Consider the following 24434-nt stretch of genomic DNA (forward strand, 5'->3'; position numbering starts at 1 on the left):
CGTAAGCATCAGGTGTGAGAAGATTGTGAGAGATGAGGATGGGGAGACCATGGGAGCCAGGTCATCAAGGGCCTCATCAACTGTGCTAAAGAGTATGACTTCATCCTGTGGCTGATGAGGAGTGTTTTCAGCAGGAGAATGACATGGCCAGAACTCCAGATGGTACAGGCCTCTGTGGGGAGGACTTAGCCAGTCAGCTAATGGACCAATCAGAGGCCCTCACCGGGTCCTACTGACCTGCCTGGGCCGGAGTTTACATCTGGTGGGGCCCCAACCTGGCCATCCAGGCCCACCATGGATGACTGTAGATGACAATGACCTGACCAATGGTCCAGGGTTGGCACCTTCAGCAGTGATAACTTGTCACTTGGAGTTCGACCCTTAGCATCACAAGTCTTGGGCCACGAGGCCGTTCATGAGCAGCCCACAGAGCAGAGCAGACCCTGATTCCTAGCATTCCACCCCCAGCCATTCTGATATCTCTGCATTTCAAAATGAATAGTGTGTGGGGCGGAGTTTGGACAAGCTTTATGAAGACACCAGATGTTTCCGGTAAGTATCTGCTTTAGGATTGACTCCCCCCCACCCCCTCCTCCCCAGTGACTGTAGAGGGAGGTAGAAGCTAAGAGTTAAAATTATCTAAAACTCTTTGTGTTTGCCTCTTCCAATATCTGTTACCATAGAAACCTAACTGGTACAAGCCACCAGTTTCAGAGCCAAGTGTAGTCCATGCCTTCCAAAACTCCTTTTGCTTCCACAAAAAGGATGAGAAAACAACGGAATGTGGAGGCAAGTTTGTAATAGCCCTCTGTCCCAAATGGCCCTTAACTTGGTTACTGCTCTAATGGCCACAAAGCCAGGCAGCCAGAGCGCAGGGAGTTCTGGATGCAGCTTGCTTGGCAGCCGGTGGGACCAGCCTTCTGCCATTTCTGTGAGTGAATGTCACACACAAGGGTCCTATGGGTGACTGAACTGCACACGGCTCCATCTCTCGTTTGTAGCCTGCCTGGGAAGCAGACGTGGAAGGCTTCAGGGCATGCAGGATGCTGCCAGGGGGCTGCCCTGTGGCTCCCCTGTGCAGTCAATGCCCAGACGTCTTTAGTGCTGGCTGCCATGCTCACTCCACTTCAAAACTGGCTCAGAACGGTAGGTGAGGCAGAGATGGTGGTCTGGTATAGAAGGAAGGTGTTTTAGCTTCTATGTGCTGCTGTAACAAAAATACCACCAGTGGGTGGCTTTAAAGAACAGAAATTGCTTTTCTCACAGTTTAGGAGGCTAGAAGTCTGAATTCAGGGCAAGGGCTGTAAGGGAAGGCTCTCTCTCTGTCAGTTCTGGGGGGGAAGATCCTTGTCTCAGCATCTGTAGCCCCGGCGCATTCCTTGGTTTCTTGGTCATTTTCATGTGGCATCTGTCTTCCTCAAGTTTGTGCTCGCTTGTCTCTGTGTCTAATCTGCTCCTTTTATAATTCAGAAGTGATTAGTATAGGACACCCCCTACACCAATACGGCTTCATTAACATAACAAAACCGTATGTGCAAACAGGATTACATCACAGCTATAGGGGAAAGGACTCCAACACACACATACGTATATCTATACATGAACATTTTTTTCAAATTCTTTTTGTTTTTTAATTGTGCATTAGGTGAAAGTTTATAAAGCAAACTAGATTCCCTTTCAATGGTTTGTACATAGAGTGTTTCATGGCCTTGGCTCCATTCTCTACAATGTGTTATCACTCTTTTTATTTCCGCCCTGGTTTCCCTGTTTCCTTTCATCCTGATTTTCTACCCCTTCCTGCCTTCTCATCTTTGCTTTTGGACAAATAGTGCCCTTTTGATTTCATATAATTGATTGTTCTAAGGAGCACATTTCTCTCTCTCGGGTGTTGCAGTTTACTTTATGGGCTTGTCTATTGTTTGGCTAGAAGGTGATCTCCAGGAATGGCTTAAGTTTCAGGTCAGAAGGGTGTCTTAGGGCCATGGTCCCGGGGGTTCCTCCAGTCTCAGTCAGACCAGTAAGTCTGATCTTATTTGTGAATTTGATTTTTTATTCTACAATTTTCTCCCATTCTGTCTGGGAACCTCTGTTGTGATCCCAGTCAGAGTGGCAGGTACTGGTAGCTGGGTACCATCTAGTTCTTCTGGTCTCGGGGTTGTGGTCCAACCAACATATATTTTTGGGGGACACAATTCAATCCATAACAGAAGGCTTGGGAAAAAATAAACACCCTTCCACCTAGGATCATCACAGGCTGTCTTCATTCCATCAGCATGCATTGTGTTTACTTTTTTGGGGAAATGATTTCCAATTATTTTCCTTAAAAGAAAAAACTCCCGTATGAGTGTGCTTATACACACTGTTATGGATTGAATTGTGTTCCCCAAAAATATGTATTGCAAATCCTAACCTCTATGCCTGTGGTTATAATCTCATTTGGGAATGGTTTTCCTTTGTTAGGAGACAGGATTAGTGTAGGGTATGTCTCGAGTCAATCTCTTACAAAATACAAAAAGAGCAGATTAGAATAAGCAAGTAAGCAGAGATCGGGGAAGAGAGATGCCAAGCCTTACGAAGATCGCCCAGGAGCAGAAGCTCAAAGAAACAAGGACCTTCCTCCAGAGAAGACAGAGAGAAAGCCTTCCCCTAGAGCTGGTACCCTGAATTCAGACTTTTAGCCTCCTAAACAGTGGGAAAATAAATTTGTTTGTTAAAGCCCCCTACTTGTTGACTTTTGTTACAGCAGCACTAAATAACTAAGACACACACATATAACTTCATTGCTGTTGAGTCGAATTCTGACTCACAGTGACCGTATAGGACAGAGCAGAACTGCCCCATTGGGCTTCCAAGGCTGTAATCTTTACAGAAGCAGACTGCCATCGCTTTCTCCCACGGAGTGGCTGGTGGGTTCTAGCTGCCGACATTTCGGTTAGCAGCCAAGTGCTTAGCCACTGCGCCACCAGGGCTCCTTTTACACACACATAAAAAAAAACAGCCTGCTAATTCTTAGTCTTCATCTTACTTGATCTAAAAGCAGCACTTGACACAGGTCATCAAAGCTTCCTCCTTGCAACACCTCTCCATTTGGTTTTCAGGACACCAAACTCATCTGCCGCCACCCATATGCCAGTTTGCTGTACTGTGGTGGCCTGTGTGTTGCCATGACACTGAAAGCTATACAACTGGTATTGCAAATATCAGCAGGGTCACCCATGGTGGAGAGGTTTCAGTGGAGCTTCCAGACTAAGACAGACTAGGAAGAAAGGCCTAGCAATCTACTTCCAGAAATTAGTTAATGAAAACAAAATATTGTTTGATATAGTGCTGAAAGATGAGTCCCCTAGGTTGGAAGGCACTCAAAATACACAGTGGCTGAAACAGTGGACTTAAGCATACCAACAACGGTAGAGATGGACCAGGCAACATTTTGTTCTGTTATGTGTGGGGTCACCACGAGTCAGAGCTGATTTGACAGTAACTAACAACAACAAACTCCTCTCTTTTTTTCCCCTGTCTCTGTGGCTTCTCCTAGGTCTCCTTTGCTGCCTCCTCCTTCCTCCCCAACCTCCAAACACTCCCTCCACTCAAGAGATTCAGAGCTCAGTGGTTGGTCCCATTCTCTTTCTGCAAGGCTTCCCTCTGGTGAGCTCATGCAGGGCTTTAAATGTCATCTGTGTGTTGACAGCTTCAAGTTTCCACCTCAGCCTACACCTCTCCCTGAACTCCAGCCCCGTATGTCCAACACCTACTCACCATAGCCATTAGCAGAGTAGATGCTCAAAACGAGTTTTTCCCCCTCTTTCCAAGAATACAAATCATAGTTTAAAAGACTACTTAACATATGCGGCAAATTTACCCACACCTGCTGTATCTGAAATGCAGAATTCAGAGGAAATGGCCAATCTTCCATCAGAGTCTGTAAAGCAGAGGAGCTGCTGAGCATGGGCCAAGCCAGGGGACACCAGCCTGTCCTGTCCCGCCACCTGTGGGCAACTCTCTCTCCCTTCCCTCCACCTGTGGGCAGCTCTTTCTCCTGGCTCCCCTCCTACCTATCTGACCATTTCACTTCTCCTGGGCTCCTGCTCCTCCAGTGCCCTCATTCCTCAGTGGCTGCCAGGACTCCAGCCAGGAGATCTTCATTCCCCACTGTACCCCCTGCTCTGTGACCACACCCATACCCTGACTCCCATCCTAAACCCATTAACCGCCCCTCCCCCCCCATCTCCACCTCCAGGACAAACTTCCCTTCTGTGAAACCACTCCCAGCCCCTCTGCCAAGAAGGCCCTCAGGGACCTCAAATTTATGGTCAGTAACGAACGCCTCTACGAGCCCTCTCAAGCCTGCTCCTCATCCAGCAGCCCTGCCTCAGTGAAGGTGCCTCAGAGAAGGGCACTGCGCTCCATCACCCAGCCAGAAATCTAGGCATCACCTTGCTGCCTCCTCCCTCACCCTACAGTCAATCCATCACCAAGTCCTTCAGTCTCTCGAATCCGTCCACTTCTGTCCACTCCCACTGCCTGGGTTTGGGTCATTGCTGGCTCTTGCCTGGATTACTGCCAAATCACCTAGCCAGTCTCTGGGCCTACAGCTTTGCCTCTTCAACTGCTCTCATCCTGTTAGGTGTCACTGAGTAGATTCCACCTCATAGGGACTCCCTGTGACAGAGTAGAACTGCCCTATAGGGTTCTCTAGGCTGTGGTCTTTACGGGAGCAGATCGCCAGACCTTTCTCCTGCCAAGTCACTGGCTAGGTTCGAAGTGACAACCTTTCAGTTAGCTGCTGAGTACTTAATTGTTGCACCATCAGGGCTCCTTGTTCTTACCCTGCAGCTGGGCAAATCTGATTAAGTCACTACCCTGATCAGCTATCTTTACTTTTGAAGTTTAAGTTCCTCTGCTGAGCACATGAGGCCCCCAGGGATCCAAGCTCTGCCTGCGTCATCATCCATCTCTTGTGCCACTTCCCCAAAGGTACCCTTTGTTCTAGCCAGCAGAACTATTTCATAGCATTTTAAACTTTTTAAGAAGAAAAAAAAATATATAGATAGTACTTTCCAAAGAGTAGATATAATGTATATGTAGAGTTGGGAGAAAACCCGGTCAGAGCCTTACAGGCCCTTCCCAATATCATCTTCCCACCTCACCCAACAAGAGTTCACCATCATCCTGAATTCTGTGTTCACAATTGCTTTTTTTTTTTAATACTTTTACTTCCTATGTATGTATCTTTAAACAGTAATTTGCTTAGCGTCTCCAGTTTTCAAACTTTGAATAAATGAAAAAATATTTTCGGTATTCATTTGTAACTTGCGTTTTTTGCTCAATGTTGTGTTTTTGAGATTTATTCAAGCCGATGTGTATATATATATATAAAAAGATGTGTTTAGTTGCGAGTTATTCACCTTTACAGCTGTATAGCACTCCTTTGTTTGAAAATTACCATAATCCATATATCCATTTACTGCTGGGGGACATTTGGGATGGGCCCAGTTTCTGGCTACTATGGACAATGCTGCTATGAACACTTTTGCTCATGCTTTCTTGGGCTCACGAGTGAGAGTGTCTCTAGGGAAGTGCCCTAGTGGGATTGCTGGGCTGTGGGGCGTGTGCACCTCCAACTTTACTGACATCAAATTGTTTTCCAAAGTGCATGTGCTAACGTACCGACCCACACGCTCTGTGTAGCGTTCCCATTGCCCCCATCCTCCCAGCACTCAGTTAATCTATGAGCTGCTTTCTCTCCAAATGCAGCTGCCTCTGCCTGGAGCATCCGCTCCACCTCTCTGCTTCCTCACACCCACTCGGCTCTCAGCTGAGAAGCCTGGCCTGACACCACAAGGCCTCGAGCTCTCACAGCACCCTGTCCCTGCCCAGCACACTCTCCGTGGAGCAGGCGTTACCCACTGACTTATCTGTCTCCCCTATGCGTGGAGGGGTCTCTGAAGGCAGGGCCACATCTCATTCACTGTGGCCTCTCTGGAGCCCAGCACAGGGCCTGCTGTGTAGTAGGTGCACTGCACATAGCACACTTGTTAAATGTTGTTGAATAAATGAGAGTGAGGCTGCAAACAGTCAGGCACACATGGGAAGGTGGAGGGTGATGAGCCAGAGTTGAGGCTCAGCCACTGCATGGAGGTCACGTGTTCAGGCTCCAGGGCCACGGCCTGCTCTGAGGAGTGTGTGTACAGCCCCTGAATGGGGGCGCAGGGGGTGAAACAACAATTCAGGACCTCCCTCCCCCTTCCTGGGGACTGATCCCATCCATGTATGCAGGCAGGATGGCAGTGTGGTTAATACAGACCACCTGTGTTAGAATCCAGGCTCTGTCACTTACTGGCTGTGTGACTTAGTGGGCAAGTCACTGAACCTCTCTCTGCCTCGGTCTCCTCATCTATAAACGGAGAAAATTATAGCTCTTCCCTCATGGGGTCGTCGTGAAGATTAAAATAAATGAGTTAATCCTTGTAAAGCATTTACAACAGTACCTGGCACATGACAAGTGCTACATAAATATTTATCAAATAAAAATGAGTAAGTGAGTTGGGATGCCTCCAGTAAGATTCAGAATCAGATTTTCATTCCCCAGACAGTTGTACGCATTCTCACTGGGAGAATCTCTTCCAGGGTCCTCCTTGTTATTCTTGAGCCCTTCAGCCCCTTTACTTCCTCCTAACGGCTACCAGAATCTATGTATCCTAAAGCAACGGCACTGATTTATTTGTTGGTGTGTTGACTGCTCCCCCACTAGCCTGGAGGTTCCCCAAGAGCAGGGACCATGCTGCTGTGCTCTGCCTGTGTCCCCAGGAGGAGATGTTTGTGGGTGTGGGTGAGGGTGGGCCCTGCCCTGAAGAAACTCGGGGTGTGGCAGGGATGGGGCAGGGATGCATGGCAGAGACAAAGACAGCCTAGAAAGATCCTGATAGAGGAGCTGAACTGCCCCATAGGGTTTCCAAAGAGCGGCTGGTAGATTTAACCAGCTAACCTTTTGGTTAGCAGCTGAGCTCTTAACCACCGAACCACCAGGGCTCCTATGACTTGAGAGCTGGTGGAAAACAATTTAAAACTTTTAATTAAAAGCAAATATAAAGAGTTTAAAGGAGAGAATTACATGATAATGTATGTTGTTGTTTAGGTGCCGTTGAGTCGGTTCTGATTCACAAGGACCCTATGCACAACAGAACGAAACACTGCCCAGTCCTACACCATCCTTACAACCATTGTAATGCTTGAGCCCATTGTTGTAGCCACTGTGTCAATCCATCTTGTTGGGGGTCTTCCTCTTTTTTGCTGATCCTTTACCTTACAAAGTGTCTTAGTCATCTAGTGCTGCTATAACAGAAATACCACAAGTGGGTGACTTTAACAAAGAGAAATTTATTTCCTTACAGTCTAGTAGGCTAGAAGTCCAAAATCAGGGTTTCGGTTCCAGGGGAAGACTTTCTCTTTCTGTCAGTTCTGGAGGAAGGTCCTTGTCATGAACCTTCCCCTAGACTGGGGGTTTCTTCGTGCCGGAACCCCAGGTCCAAAGGACGTGCTCTGCTCCCAAAACTGCTTTCTTGGTGGTATGGGGTCCCAACTCTCTGCTTGCTTCTTCTTCCTTTTATCTCTTGTAAGATCAAATGTGGTGCAGGCCACACCGCAGGGAAACTCTCTTTACATTAGATCGAAGATGTGACCTCAGCAAGGGTGTTATATCCCACCCTAATCCTCTTTAACCTGAGGCAAGGATTATGATTTACAACACATAGGAAAATCACAAAATGGAGGACAACCACACAATACTGGGAATCATGGCCTAACCAAATTGACACATATTTTGGGGGGACACAATTTATCCATGACATCAAACATGATATTCTTCTCCAGGGACTGATTCCTGCTGATAACATGCTCAAAGTATGTGCGACGTAGTCTTGCCATCCTTGCTTCTAAGGAGCATTCTGGCTATACTTCTTCCAAGACAGGTTTGTTTGTTCTTTTGGCAGTCCATGGTATATTCAGTGTTCTTTGCCAACAACACAAATCAAAGGCGTCAATTCTTCTTAAGTCTTCCTTATTCATTGTCCAGCTTTCACAGGCATATGAAGGATTGAAAACACTAGGGCCTGGGTCCGGCCCACCTTAGTCTTCAAGGTGACATCTTTTTTTTTTTTTTTTAACACTTTAAAGAGGTCTTTTGCCACAGATTTGCCCAATGCAATGTGTTGTTTGATTTCTTGACTACTGCTTCCATGGGCGTTGATTGTGGATCCAATGAAATCCTTGACAACGTCAATCTTTTCTCCATTTATCATGATGTTGCTTGTTGGTCCAGTTGTGAGGATTTTTGTCCTCTTTATGTTGAGGCACAATCCTTATTGAAGGCTGTGGTCTTTGATCTTCACCAGTAAGTGCTTCAAGTCATCCTTACTTTCAGCAGGCAAGGTTGTGTCATCTGCATAATGCAGGTTGTTAAGGAGTCTTCCTTCAATCCTGATGCCTCATTCTTCTTCATATAGTCCAGTTTCTTGGATTATTTTCTCAGCATAGATTGAATAACTATGATGAAAGGATACAACCCTGATGCATACCTTTCCTGACTTTAAACCACTCAGTATCCCCTTGTTCTGTTCAAACAACTATCTCTTGATCTACGTTTAGGTTCCTCATGAGCAAAATTAAGTGTTCTGGAATTCCAATTCTTTGCAATGTTATCCATAATTTATTATGATCCACACAGTTCAATGCCTTTGCACAGTCAATAAAACACAGGTAAACATCTTTCTGGTATTCTCCACTTTCAGCCAGGACCCCTCTGACATCAGCAATGATATCCCTTGTTCCAAGTCCTCTTCTGAATCTGGTGTAAATTTCTGGCAGTTCCCTGTTGATGTACTGTTGCAGGTGCTTTTGAAGGGCCTTCAGCAAAATTTTACTTTTGTGTGATATTAATGATATTGCTTGATAATTTCCACATTTGTTTGGATTACCTTTCTTTGGGGAATAGGCATAAATATGGATCTTTTCCAGTCATTTGGCCAGGTAGCTGCCTTCCAAATTTCTTGGCATAAACAAGTGAATTCTTTGAGCATTGTATCCATTTGTTGAAACATCTCACTTGGTATTCTGTCAGTTCCTGGATGCTTGTTTTTTGCCAATGTCTTCAGTGCAGCTTGGACCTCTTCCTTCAGTACCATTGGTTCCTAATCATATGCTACCTCCTGACATGGCTGAACGTAGACAAATTTTTTTTGGTATAATGACTCTTCCATCTTCTTTTGATGCTTCCTGTGTTGTTTAATATTTTCTCTGTAGAATTCTTCAACACTGCAACCTGAGGCTTGAATTTTTTTTTCAGTTCTTTCAGCTTGAGAAATGCTGGACATGTTCTTCCTTTTGGTTTTCTAACTCCAGGTCTTTGCACATGTCATTATTTTACTTTGTCTTCTTGAGCAGCCCTTTGAAATCTTCTGCTCAGCTATTTTACTTCATCATTTCTTTCATTTTCTTTAGCTACTCAATGTTCATGAGTAAATTTCATAGTCTCTTTTGACATCCATTTTGGTCTTTTCTTTCTTTCCTGTATTTTCAATGACCTCTTGCTTTCTTCATGTATGATGTCCTTGATGTCATTCCACAACTCATCTGGTCTTCAGTCACTAGTGTTCAACACATTAAAGCTATTCTTGAGACAGTCTCTAAATTTAGGTGGGATATACTCAAGGTCATACTTTGGCTCACATGGACTTGTTCTAATTTTCTTCAGCTTCTATTTGAACTCGCATATGAGCAATTGATGGGTCTGTTCTGCAGCTGGCCCCTGGCCTTGTTCTGACTGATGATATTGAGCTTTTCCATCGTCTCTTTCCACAGATGTAATCGATTTGATTCCTGTGTATTCCATCTGGCGCGGTCCACGTGTATAGTCACCGCTTATGTTGTCAAAAAAAGGTACTTGCAATGAAGAAGTGTAACAACATGTTAATGGTAGAATTTAGGTGATGCTTATTGGCATTCACTGCAAAATTCTTTTAACTTTGTTGTATGTTTGAAAATGTTTATGATAAAATGTTGGGGGAAAAACAGAAAGATTTACAGCCTGGAAACCCTGTGGGTAGTTTGGCTCTGTCCTATAAGGGTTGCTGTGAGTCAGGATCAACTTGACGGCAATAGGCTTGGTTTTTATTGGTTTCAAGATGCTGGGAAGGGGGCACAAAAGAGCAGGTGCTGAACTCTGGCAGAGTCAGTGAGCTCAGGGCCATATTCCCATAGAAGGTAACACAGGAGCTCTGTTGGAGAACCATTGCTATGGAAGCTCTGGAATGTCCTAGGATTTCTATGCACACAGCCACTGAGAGCAGCAGTACTTACTGCAGAACAGAAAGAAAGGTGAGATGGGTGATGGCACACTGTCAGTTATTCAAACTGGACTGCACAAGGCTGGAACTGATGTTCAAGTTGTTTACTTGGCAGAGTAGTGGGAAGGAACAAGAACGAGAACAGTGTGGGCAAGGGCTCGGACGTGTAGCATGGAGTGAGGCCTATGATTGGAACTGAGGCATTCAGTGTCCAGAGCAGCCTTGGGCATCCAGGGTGGGTGAGGCGGGGAGCGGACAGACCATGGAAGTCTTTCAATGCCTCCCCCCAAGCTTAGACTTCTTTGCTTGCTATAGTTCTCCCTCTACAGGTGCTGGGTAGGGGTCCTGGAAAAAACACCCCTGGAAGGAGAATTCTATGTACTGTGTCCCTGAGCACATTGTTCTGTGTCTGACAGAGTAGGGTCTGAGAGAAAGTAACTGACAGCTTGGTGCCATTTGGTGGAAAAATGACAATAAACACAAAGGACTGTGGGTCGACAAATCAAAGGGTTCTGTTACCATGGCAACAGAGTAACAGGGCAACCCTAAAATGCGAGGAGATGAGAAGCTGGCCAGAAAGGTTCAGAGAGAAACCTCAGCAGATAGTGGGAGGGGAGCACATAGACAGCAAGTCAGGGCTGGGAGCCAGGGGCCTGGGTCTCATCTAGGCTCTGCCTTGGACAAGCTGGGTGGCCCTGGTCAGGACTTTTCCTCCCAACCTTAGTTTCCGTGTCTACACAGAAGGCACTTACATGGCACCCCACAGCTCCTTGGTTTGAGACCCAGTGCCCTGAAAGCTCTGGAATGTTCTAGAGTTGTATGCACAGAGTCACTGAGAGCAGCAGTACTTATAGAACAGAAGCAAGAAAGATGATGGGTGATAGCACACCTTGAATTATGCAGACCACCGACGGCACAGGTTCACTGAGTTAAGTGTCCAGGGTGACAGGCTTCCTGGATTCATTTCTGGAGTCTACTGACTCTGACTCCTAGCCCTGCAGACCTCTGCCCACCATGGCCCAAGCCTCGGGGATCCCTTGTCCATACTCAGCACCCACCTTAACCTTGAGTAGAGGCAGCAGGCCGTCAGCCTCCCCAGCCCACCCATGGGCTCAGCATCAAGCCCTCTGGTATGGACTCTCCCTACCTGCTCAGGGTTCTAGGCCTGCCTCATCTCCCCTCCCCTTCCTGAGAGCCTGGCCCTCGGTCTGCTTACTATATCTTTAGTACTCATCTGCAGAAGGGGAAACATTTTCCTGCCCCATCCGTGCCACAGGTCTGTGGCCAGTGACTGCAGGTCTATGATAGCCTGCAAAAAACTGCAAAGTGGTATCCGTGTGCTGAAAGGTAGGACAGGTGGGTGAGAGGGGAGTTAGTGGCATTGCCACTAACCTGCTGGATAACCTCGAGTAAGTTATATAACAGCTCTGGGCTTCCGTTTCCTTATCAGCAAAAGCGGTTAACAATAGCACTTACTCCATGGAATTGCTGTGAGAGTTAATTAGTTAACACTCGATGTTAACTATCATTATTATTATCATCATTTTCATTTTTGCTACGTTATGATGCTATTGTCATGATCATCATCCAGGCTCTCCCTAGCCTGGAGGCCCAGCTAGCCAATGACAGCTCTCCTAGTGTTGACATCCTGCCTGGATTTTTAAGTGCTGGCTGCAGTGGTGTGGGGGTCTCCCTGGGGCAGGGACAGGTCTGCTCCACTGCCAAATGAATGGTGCCCAGATGTCACCTAAACAGTTGAGTCCTTCCCCTTGGCCCATGGGCACAGACAGTGTTGGCTCCACACTCTGCCAGCTCCAGCTGTGCCTGTCTGGAGTCGTGGTTCCTCTTGGGGGTGGATACTGAGGTGGGAGATGGAGCCACGTTGTCCTAAATCTCACTCCTAAATCCACGCTGTCAGGAAATGCCACCGTTCCAACTGCATAGCCTCTCGCTGGGTTGAGTAACCACTTGTCTGTTTCGAGACAAATAAGGCAGGCCATCTCATATGCTAGAAAAATTTCCTATCCAGCTGGAGAAAATCTCCATCTCCAAAACACAGAATGACCATTGCCAGTCTGGTTTAAGAATTCATGCTGAATTCCACAAAAAAGATGGCCCTCATGATGCAAGGACAGAAATGGGGATACCCCAGTTTTCTCAACTGAATCTTGTGTACTGTATTGAATACGTTAACTTACAGCACCTTACCCAGCCTTGCCCAGCTCCATCCAACAAAGGCATGTTTAAACGAACTGACAGCAGGTCAACAAAACCACCACTTCCAAAGGGAACCAAACTTCCCTAATCTGGACATCCTGGGAAGACCGCTGGGAGTTAAGGGCAAGGCCAAATTCCAAAATATTAAAAAACATATTTAACAGTATTTACTTTTTTTAATGTAAGATTATTTTAACAACAGAATATCTGCTATCAAATGTGTAAAAAGAGATACATTGTTCAGCACTTCGAAAATCATATAGTAACTAGAAGGGGTTGTCAGAATGTTTATTCTCCACTCCTTAGGCGACTTACCTTAAAGGAGAGATAAAAACGCCATGGCATTTCTCTTATATAGGTGAGGGGAGGGCTTCTAAGACGCTGGGAGAGCAGCTCTTGCCCGGAAGTGTACCTTGGGCTGTCCGGGGGACGTGCTCCCGGCTGTCCCCACACATCTGGGAGCCGCATCCCTGCAGGCGCCCCCTGCTGGCCCCGGGGCTCACCTCCATGCTGTACCTCTCCACCGTCCTCCTCAGGGGGTCCACCGCCTGCCAGCAAATCAGGATGCACAGGTCGATCAGCAGCATGCCCCCCACGATCACAAGTAGCTTCTGGTCCTTGATGATCTGCAGAGAGGGCAATAGCAGAGCGGCTGGATGTGAGAGAAAGCTTCCCAGACAGCAGCCGAGGGCTGGGTCAGAGCAGTGACCTCATCAGGTCACCCCAGCTTGAGAGTCTCTGTGACTCCTCATCACTCACAGGGCAATTCCAGTCAAACTCCTTCACTTGGCAGTCAAGGCCTTTCCTGAGCTGGGCCTAACCACTCCCCAAACTCACAGATGCACTTTGTTGAAGCCTGACCACTCCCCAGTCTCTAGCGTGCTGTGATTTTCATCCTCCATGCCTTTGTGAGTACTGGTTCTTTTGTCTGAAACATCCTATGCTTTCTGTCTGGTAAGCTCCTAACAATCCTTAAAGACCCAGATCGATTGCCACCTCCTCCACGAAGCCCTAACTTCCCACAACAGAACTAATTACTCCCCTGTTGTTGTTAGCTGCTGTCGAGTTGATTCCAACTAAGAGCCACCCCATGTGAAAGAGTCCACACCCTTTACCATTTTCAGCATTGACCACACACTATATTAAGCTGGCTACATAATTGCCTTTCTCAGTAGCCTGGGGAGCCCCTGACAGAAGAGAGGACTGATTCATTTCTTTGTGTACCCTCAGCTTCTAGCAGGGCCTGACATGTAGTAGTAGGTACTTAAAACTTTGACGGATGGGATTGAGATGAAAGATATAAAAAGGAGAAATGTAACTCCCGTCCCTGTTTGTAGCCTGGGATATCTTTATTGTGCTGTGAGATTCCTACCCGCCTTCTGTCTGTTTGATAGGGACAGATACTGTCAGCACCAAAGCTAGCCTGTATTTCACTCATTTATATCCCCCCTCCCCCCAATAAAACTAACACGATGAAGCAATTCCGGAAAAAAATAAACAAAACTGAGGCAGAGGCCTAAGAAATATCACCAAATCCAGCTTTTAACGATTAAAGACATTTTTAAAGGAGAACTAGAAACACAAGAGGCCTCTTTGTGGCCAAAAGTGAAAAGAACAAGAAGAATGTGTTGCTGAGTTCCTGCCAAAAAGATCAAATCCACCAAAACGTTTTTACCTAGGGTGGGGTGCTGGCAAAGCCTCTCTTTGGAGATTTTCCAGAAACATTCAATAAACTGCTGATGGTTTGTAGAAGCTCAGCTTGACCCTTGCCCTCTGGGGAACCAGGAATTCCCTGCCAGTCTTGAGAAACTGGGGTGAAAGGGAGCCATGCCAGGAGTTTAGGCCTGGGACCTGCACTGCCCCCAGGGCAGGCTGGAGGGAGCCTCTCTGCTTCTGCTGCACACAGGGCTATTCTAGCCTCCAGGCATTTGCCCCATGCTGTGCCTGCCCCCTGGGAAGTCCTTCCTCTACCTTTCTGCAGACACACTACTATTCTCATTTCAAGACTGAGCTCAAGCTGCTACTCTCTGGGAACCTGTGTGTGCCCCAAAAGGGGCATCCACTGTAACCGTGTTTGGAGAATGGAGGCAGAGACCACTCTACCTCTCCTCTGTACCCTGACACCTTGTACTCAGACTTTCTTGGGGAATGTGTGGGGAATGAAGCAATAAGCTCTCAGGAAAGGGCCAGGAGAAAGTGGCGCTATTGAGCAAGTTCAAGGTCACTGCCTCCTGCCCAGAGCTCAGGTTCTGCTTTCCATGAGGTACCACCTGGGCAAGTTCTTATCCCTCTCCACTGGACAGCCATCAAGACCTTCAGGGCACACACCTTCATCTCCCCTACAAGGCCAGAGGACATTTCATTGGAGTTTAGGCCACATCCACCTCCTCTGGAGCCCTACGACAATTGTAACTTTACATTTATATGTGATAACTTGATTAATGTCTGTCTTCCCCACTGGATTGTGAGCTCCACGTGGCTTGTTTTCCGCTCATTGCTGTGTTCTTAGTGCCCAGCATGAGGCCTGGGATAGAAACAAACGTTCAATAAGCATTGGTTGAACGGACGACATGCCCTAAGAAATCATGTCCTGAGCACTCACTCAGTACCAGGCTGGTCTGTTATTCTCTAAGTATGGTTCAAAGGAAAGAACAAGGAAAGATCTTGTTCTAATCCCGACTTTCGCCAAATGTGACCTTGGCAAATTGCTTAACTTTACCATGCCTTAGTTTCCTCATCTATAACGTGGAGACAGTGATTTTTAGCTTCCAGAGTTGTTATAAGAATAAAATGACATGATGTATGGAAAGCACCTAGTACAATGCCTGGCATATAGAAGAGTCTTAATAAATGATAACTTATTATTATAATCATTACTTGGATTTTGACAATTAGTGATTCTGTGTTTATGAGTAGGACAGTGACATCTAGGGGCAAAGTATGATACTGCACCTCAACTCTACGAGACATAAGAATAATCATAGATAGGTCCATGGCATGAAGATTCGGAGAATAAGAGGAGAGGTCATGTCTACTTTTGTATCGATGCCATTCCCAAAACTTGGCACTTGACCAGTGTTTGTGACCGAATGGAGTTAGATTATGTAGTTAGAAATCACATTTCCTTCATTACTTGCAGACATATCTATTGAGTGGCTCCTCTGAGTCAGGATCTGTTCTAGGCACTGGGGATACAGCAGTGAGCAAGACAGATAAATGTCTTGTCCTGAAGGAGCATGCACGTTAGCGGGAGAAACTAACAGTGACTAATTAAACAAATATACCCATGCGCATACACAATACAACATCAAATAGAGATGATTTAAAATAATCTTAAATAATGAAAACTAGGAAACCCTGGTGGCGTAGTAGTTAAGAACTACGGCTGCTAACCAAAAGGCTGGCAGCTCAGATCCACCACGTGCTCCTTGGAAACCCTATAGGGCAGTTCTACTCTGTCCTATAGGATCGCTATGAGTCGGAATTGACTCAACGGCAATGGGTTTTTTTTTTTTTTTTGGTTTAATGAAAACTAAGGGAACGAAAGAAAACAACAGCACTGACCTCACCATACAAAGTCTGAGCACCAGAGACCCCTTGCATTAGGCAAGGCCATTTCCCTATTCTTACCTAGGCTTCTCTGACCTCTCTTCCTTCTTTTTCATGTTTCTCCTCAAAAGCAGTCTAAATATCTCTCTGAGTTACATCAGTGCATACTGATGCCATCACAGTTGGTTCTCTCTCTGAGGCTAGGCGGTTACTAGTGGTGCATTCTAACTGAGTGAGAGATGGAAGTGAAGGTACTCAGTAATGATTAAACACCAGGTTCTGGGACAAGACCTGAATTTGCATCCTACTAACTACTAGTGTGATCCTGGGTACGTTACCTAAGCACTCTGAGTCAATTTCTTCATCTGTAAAATGGGGGCAATAACCACAAACTGCATCTGATTACCAGAGCCTGGCCTAAAGTAAATGTTCAACAGATGTTAGCTATTGCTATTATCAAATGTCATTCCCCACTGCTGCTCAGAGCAGAGACTGGCAACTACAGATTTGGCCTACTGCCTCTTTTTGTAAATAAATTTTTCTTGGAACACAGTCATGCTTATTCATTTACCTATTTATAAACGACCACTTTTACACTATATCAGCAGAGTTGAATCGTTGTGACAGAGACTGTATGACCCTCAACGCCTAAAATATTTACTACCTGGTCCTTTACAGAAGTCTGCTAACACAGAAGATTGCTAGCAGGTTTAGAGAAAAGGGAATTCCTTTACTTCTTCAAAATACTTAATATTTTCAGATTTAAACTGATTCAGGCTGGCCTTCTACCAGGGCCAACTCATTGCCCAGCTCCAGGGAACACCATTCAGTAGGAATACAGTAGAATGGTGCCCCCTGGAGTTGTGCAAAGCAATGACCCTGCCTTTCTCCCAGCACTTAAATGACTGATGCTTTGGTGTAGTTGTTAAAAGCCTCTTTTTGCGTTTTCCTTAAGCTGAGCCCAGATGAAGGTCTGAGGGGATGGCCTCTGCTGCTTTTGTTGTGCTTGTTATTGTTGGCAACAGTACCACTGCTGTTGAGTCAATTCCAACTCACAGTAACCCTATAGAATAGAGCAGAACTGCCCCATAGGGCTTCCAAGGCTGTAAATCTTTATGGAAGCAGACTGCCACATCTTCCTCCTGTGGAGTGGCTGGTGGGTTCGAACAGCCAACCTTTCGGTTAGCAGCCGAGTGCTTTAACCACTGCGCAACCAGGGCTCCTGTTGGCAACAGCACCAAGTCGTATTTGTAGCGAACTTTCCTTGTCCTTGAAAAACATCTGCCCCCAGAACAGAAGGTCTCATCTCTGAGTTACTGCTTTCATCTCAACATTTCAATTCAGTACTAGTAAGAGGCAGAATAAAGACTGTAATAAGGCTTCTCAATTTAAAATTTTATGATTGGTTTTCAGAAAAAAAAAAACTGTAACACGCTGTAAAAATACCAAATTTGGAAGCATTAAGTTACCATGTGTCAAGACTTCTTTTAAAAGTCTTCTTTTTCTTTAATGTCTTAAAAGCTGTGGTGAGATGGGTGAAGTTTGTATGTGCGTGGGGGGGTGGGGGTGGGGGGAGGGCAGGGCACGCCACTGTGGGTGGAGAGAAGATGGGAGCCAAAGAAAGAAGAAAAGGATAAAAAGACTATGAAAAAAGTGTATGTGCATTTATGGCTTTATGCAAATCGAATAAATGTATCAGTTAAAAAAAAAAGGAGGGGGGCCACAAAAAAAGTCGAAACTTCTTTAAAAAAATCCAATAAAACAAAATGAGAATAAAAACAATATTGGCTATATAAAAAGCTGGAATTATGGAAAAGACTCCAGGTTTGAACAACTGCCACAACCCTTTGAAGACAAAGTTGTTCCCTGATTTAAATCTTTTTTTTTTTCTTATTGTGGTAAAAATATATATAATGAAACATTGGCCATCTCAACCTTTTTTATGTGTACAAGTGACGTTAATTACATTGACCACGGTGTGTAGCCATCACCACGAACTTTTCCCATATTTTTTCATCACCCTTAACAGAAACTCAGCGCCCCTTAAGCAATACCTCTCCCTCCCCAACTCCCTCCCCGCCCTGGGAACCACCGGGTCTCTATGCATTTGCCTCTTCTGGATATTTCACGTAAGTGGGATCATGTAAGATTTATGCTTTGTGTCTGATTTATTCTGACTTGAGTTTTTGATTCATGTAAGGTATGAATTTTGCTTCTATGCCTCCTCTAATTTGGCTGATAAATGATACTTGGCTGCAGTACCACAAAACTGCTCCTGGAGTAACTAGAAAGCCAAGAGCAGCCCCAAAGAGTTTCTCACACCAGAATGGTGTGTTCACTTGGCCTTAATCATTTTCACAACTAACAAAGCTGGTGACCAAATCTTGTCTTCAAAGCCTTTGACAAGCCCCTTCTGTAAACGCCTGGGCCTGAGCTCTCTGAGTTTCCCAGATTCTCAGGGGTGGAGTGAGTCCCCCTATCCTCTCCGGAGAAATCAGGAGGAAGTGAGTTAAGCTCAAGGTTGCTGGAAGCCACGTCACACTGTCGCCTCACGCTGAGCTTCCAGACAACGGAACTGAAGTTTTTCCTGACGTGTTTTGTCAATTGTTGCCAGACAAGGTGTGGGTTCCCACGCTGCACTCGCATGGTAAGGGAACATAAAGGCTGGTTCTTTATTGCAGAAAACCATATGCATGAATCACATATTGACACAAAGGCATCAACACTGTGATTCTTAAAACCAGGATGGTAGTGTCAAAAGTGGCAATGTCCAGGAGTAGGAGGGGCCCCAGAAGTCACTTAGACCTGTGCTTCTCACACTTTGGTTTACACCCGCCTCACCTGCAGGGCTTGTTAAAACACAGCTTCCGGGGCTCCACTCCAGGCACTGCGATTCAGTAGGACTTGGGTAGTGGAACCAGAGAATCAGCATTTCTAACTCATTCCCAGGATGCTGCTGGTCCAGGCCTCACTCTGAGTAGGCCTGCTCTAAACCAGAGATGTTCACCTGGCCAAGCCGTAAACTACTGACACTGAGCTCCAACCCCAGAGATGTGGTTTCAACTGGCTTGGGCCGGGTTATATTTTGTACTTATCAGGTGCTCCCATGTGACTGCAATGTGCAGCCAGGGCTGAGAAAGATCGGGTGGCCAGCTTTGCCTGCTGGACCCACTGCCTCTGGCTCACCTGCTGTCTGCCATAGGCGTAGGGGCTCAGCAAAACCAAGATTTGGGTGAAGTACCGGAATGACAGCTGCACATTGCAAAGTGGGCTGTGAGGCTACAATGCAGGATTTGCAAAGGAGGTGTCTATAAATAGGGTACACCCACATGGGGGTGAGGGGTTGGGGTAGAAAGTGTTTGTGTCTGGAGCGGGGCTTATGGTGGAGGGGGATTTTTGGAAAGAAGCCTCACGATGCTATGAGAACGCTCCCCAGGTGAGAGGATGGGGGGTACTTCCTCCTTGACCTCAAATCAAGAGCGAGGCTAAAGACTAAAACTTGAAAGAAAGGCCTGGCAATCTACTTCTGAAAATTAGACAATGAAAACCTTACGGATCACAATAGAACATTGTTTGATATAGTGCTGGAAGATGAGCCCCTCAGGCTGGAAGGTACTCAAAATATAGACTGACACAATAGCCCCGACAATGGGCTCAAACTTATCAAAGATCAAAAAGATGGCGCAAGACCAGGCAACGTTTCATTCTGTTATACGTGGGGTCGCCATGAGTCAGAGCCCTCTCTGGGAACTAAGAACAAACAAACAACAATAAATATTTGCTAAACAAATGCTAAGTGAACGTTGAAAACACCCAAGACAAGCAGAATGATTACCTTCTTCTTCATTTTCACATTTTTGAAGATAGCGTGAACCCTCCACGTCTTTGCAAACATCGCCCCGAAGGCAGTGGTATAGCCCACGGTAAGAATCCAGGTCCTGACCTAGAGGCCACGAGAAAACGTAGGCATTAACATCTAGGTGGATGTACCTCGCGTTTGTGAGGCAGGGGGAACCTAGATGACAGGAATAAATACCCTACTCGGTTTTTAACCAAAAGATTGGTGGTTTGAACCCATCAGCCATTCCTCAGGAGCAAAGACCTGACAATCTGTTCCCACAAATATTACAGCCTAGAAAACGCTATGGGGCAGTTCTACTCTTGGAATCGACTCAGTGGCATCTAACAATAGTCTTCCAATTGAATTTCAATTCAGTGGACATTCAATGCTATAGACCACTTGCTAGACCTAGGGGACTAATCACAGAGGGATGTGAGGTACAAAGCCTGCCTTCACTGGATCCCAGCTCAGAGAGGCCAGACACAGACAGAGGCACAGAGACCCCAGGGCCACTGAGGAATTACTAAGGGGTGAGGGATCAGCCCATGGCCTGCCCTCCCTCGGTGTCTGCCTCCCTCCCTTGAGTGCCTCCTATGTGGGGGAGACAGAGCTGAAGGTAAACCTGATCACTGACCTTGTCTTCTCAGTTGGGCCTGCAGGGGGCCATGGTGGCCCCTCTTCTACTGGACACCCAGATCCTGGGTTGTGGGCAGGGGTGGGGAGGGCACAGAGCTTCAGGGCTGAGACTAGGCAGGTGAAGGAGCCTGCAGTGGCCCTTCTCAGTGCTTGGTGCCAACCGTCAGCTCTGGAGGAGCAGTGCAGCCCTCAGCCCAGAGCTGGCCCTGGGGGCACCTCATGGGCAGCTGCAGCCTGGCCAGATGCAGGCCCTAACATGGGGCAGCTCAGTTAGGGGGAGAAAGGCTATGATTGGCCTTTGGAAAAGAGAGGGGAAGATGTTGCCTGGCTCCTGATGCTTAGCTCTCCTCCCTTCATGGTTCAGGGCCCTTGGGTCCTACCACAGAGAATCTGTGCAATATGACCTCAGGGTCTGGTTATCTAGCACCAGGCCAACCTGGCTGCTGAGCCCACTCTTGAACCCTGGTTCCCTGCTCAGAAGTGAGGCCCTGCCTGGCTCTTACCTGTTCTCCAGGACAAAGGTGTACCCAGATGCCTAGCCCTGGGCTGGTGGCTGATGTGAACTGCTAGCTCTAACTAGGGCCTGCAGCCTGCTCACCTGGGTCCCTCTAGGCTGGGACAGGCTGCCATCATACCTTATGTCTAGGGGCCTCTTGATGCCAGCTGTCCACCTGCACTGCCATCACTGCCATGCCCCAGCTCTCTGACCCCAGCCTTCCTTGCTAGACTGGACACTCTCCTAGTACCCAGAGACTGGCATATCTCCAGGTTGCACCATACATCAGAGTAGTATCAGGACCTTACAGATGTCATTCATTCATTCAGTCATTTAATCCATTTGTTCATCTGTTCATTCAACAAGTATTATTAGGCTAGAGGCTAAGCATATATATTAATCATAAAAACAAACAAAGCAAGAAAACAAAAGCCAGCGTAAATTTTGGAGCTATTAGTTGAGTGAGGAAATCACTTTACAGATGAGGAATCTGAAGCCCATTTTAGATATTTCTCTCAACTCCACCGTGACGCATCTCTGGAGCTGGGCCTGAACTCAATGCTTCGTTCCCGTCCAGCCCCCTCTCTACCACCTCAGGCTGCCTCCTCTTTAGTAGAGTCTCCTCAATCCAAATTAGGCTCGTCCAATCCCAGGAGTCACTGTCAGAAGGAAAGGGTGCACCCAGGGGGAGTCATTCATCAGCCTGAGGACATTACCCTGGGTAATCTCAACACGCTTTTAAAGCTAATAGTTGACATGACTCTTAACACCAATGGTCTCCAAGCTTTTTTGATCACATTCTCCCGCCAGAAAAACAAGTTTAAACATGAATATATAAAGATTATGGAGATCTACAAAAAAGGTGGAAAAAGGTAAAATCTCAGTATTTTTACCTCACCATGTAATTGACAAAGATCTCTTTTTTCGAGTAGACGTGTCATTCCAATCTGCTTTAATATGTGCTTTGACTTATGTTTTCTTTGATCATTTCCAAGTCACTTGTCTATTTTGCTAGGGCTAAATTTGTTAAGACTCAATAAAATAAATTCGTTAAAACTCGATAATACAAATTTAACCTGGCATCTGGAAACGGCAATATGTTGCCGTAAACTGAAAGCAAAGAACGGCTCAGGATGTCTGTGGAGAGAAGGGTTAATGTAGCAGCCGGGGACTGCTCTCCTTAGGAAGTTCTGCTTGCATGGTTGGCCCTTGGCTAGCGTCTGGGAACTTGGATTTCTGGAGGGTTCCCACCAATTCCTGATAAGAGTGGCTCACTGTGCCTAAACTGTACAAATCTAATCTCATTTCCCTGGCTTAGCACTTCACTGCTCCACAGAGCCTTCAGGTTAAACTCTAAGTTCTTAGCAGGGTGTGGTCTTCACCCCCACCCCATACCTGTCCTGACACTCATCACCTCATACTTTGTGCCCAAGCAATACCACACTAAGGAGCCCTGGTGGCACAATGGTTCAAACCCACCAGGCAGTTCCGTGGTTGAAAGACCTGTCCATTTGCTCCTGTAAAGATTACAGCTTAGAAAACCCTATGGGGCAATTCTACCCTGTCACAGTTGGTCATTATGAGTCAAAATCAACTTGACAGCACCTAACAACAATACCACCACCACACTGCTTAAATGTTCCCTACTCACCATGTTGTTTCATGCTGCAGGAGCTATTTCCTCTCTCAGAATGCCATTCCTTGCTCTGTCTCCCTGACAAATTCTTACTTGTCCTCCCAAATCCAAACTCAAGGGCCACCTCCTCTGAGAAGACTTCCCAGACCTTGTGGGGAGAGGTCATAGCTTCCACGTCCTGGTGACCTCTGCCTTCACCCATATTGCTGCTGTGGGGGTACACTGATGTCATCTATCTGATTAGCTGTCTGGCTCTCCTGGGAGATGGGGCTAAAGGCAGGCCTGACCTGCCCATCTTTGAATCCTGGGTGCTCAGCATGGAGTGGATGATCAGATTGGATGGGCCAGCTTAGGAGGTAATGAGTTCTTCGTCACCAGAATGTGACGGTCAAATGGGCAAGTACATGAAAGGAACACCACTGAGGGAGCTGGAACATTTGATGGCAAAAGAGGTTGAATTCATGGCCTCAGCAGTCCCTTCCACCCAAATAAAATAGACTGTCTTGGAGGTAGTGAACGCTTTGTCACACCATATATCCAAGCAGAGCCTGGAGGACCCATGTCAGGATGCTCTAGGGGCACTTCCTGCAGTGAGGAGATTTTATTTGATGACCCCCCTCACCAGGTACCTCACTTCTGTGTAGCTCTATGATCTAGAAGATTCTGAGGGGCTTTAATGATTCCGTTTTCCAGTATGCTGCCTCTAATACATGTCTATACTGATTCATCAGCACGAGACAAGCAGCTACTTCTCCCAAAGTCTTAAATGTATTCTTCTGATGTTGACATCTTTTCTTCTCTCCCCTCAGCCATAAAGTACTCAGCCCCCCCTGCAATCTACCTTGAACATATATGTCCATGGGGGGAGAAGAACTTAAGGCAGAGAATGCCCATCTCTGTCTTAGCTATATAAAAAAAAAAAAAAGAATCAGAGCAAATCTCCACATGGAAAGAAAAATCTACATCCCGAACCATTCTGCTCAGCTGCTTGTTCCATTGATTTGATGAAGGCAAGCCTGGCAGGGCAAAGGGCCTTCACTGCTCTTTGGGGGCTCAGCAGGAAAATGGACACACAGCCTCTGCTTGCAGGTGTGTTCTGATAGATGGCTGCGGCTGCTGCGTTGTGGGGCACCACATCATCACAGATGCATGTGCCCTGGGCTGGGCAGTCAGACAGCAGAGGAGGGAGCTCCCAGTGGTCAGCTCCACGCTGGGGAGCAAGCTGCTTTCCCACTGTCCGAAAGGGTTCTGAAAAGCCCTTTTGTTTCATTCTGACTCCTCACCCCAGGCAATCAATAGTGAGGAGGCAGGGAAAGAAAATCCATACCCACCAAAAGCAAACCCCAGACCACCATTATGTACAAAGTGTGTGTGGAGGTGGGTAGTGGGGCTGTAACCCAGAGGTGAGAGGCCTGACTTCAGTCTGGGTGTCCAGGGCCTGCTGTGTCTTCCCGGGCTGGCAGGTGGTGGAGGCGATCTGGTGTGTGGCCTGAAGTAATAACCCTGTCAAAAGCACCCTCTAGAAACAGCTCTGGAGGACCCTGTTTTGTTCAGTGTTCTATAACTAAAGACCCACATGGACCATTTCCCTCTGGAGTTTAGAGTAAGGCACAGCCTTACAATTCAGGGGGCCACAGAGACTCCAGGCACAAATAGGGGTACTTTGGGACCCAAGTCAGGGCCAATAGGGCGTCTTAGGAGCTGTGGTGCACGTTAGAG

At 46.6% G+C, this 24434-nt stretch overlaps 1 protein-coding gene across 1 annotated transcript in view; it reads right to left on the minus strand.

The window, feature by feature from the left end:
- The window catches only part of GABBR2 (gamma-aminobutyric acid type B receptor subunit 2), a 439230-nt gene that overhangs the window by 52135 nt on the left and 362661 nt on the right, over positions 1-24434 (minus strand). The window contains exons 12-13 of the mRNA XM_049896560.1: positions 19942-20049; positions 13061-13183 (exon numbers count right to left, since the gene is read on the minus strand). Of these exons, the coding sequence (XP_049752517.1) occupies positions 13061-13183; positions 19942-20049 (231 nt within the window). The remainder of the gene's footprint in view (positions 1-13060; positions 13184-19941; positions 20050-24434) is intronic.

Source organism: Elephas maximus, chromosome 9 (genome assembly GCF_024166365.1).
Source record: "Elephas maximus indicus isolate mEleMax1 chromosome 9, mEleMax1 primary haplotype, whole genome shotgun sequence".
Taxonomy (NCBI): domain Eukaryota; kingdom Metazoa; phylum Chordata; class Mammalia; order Proboscidea; family Elephantidae; genus Elephas; species Elephas maximus.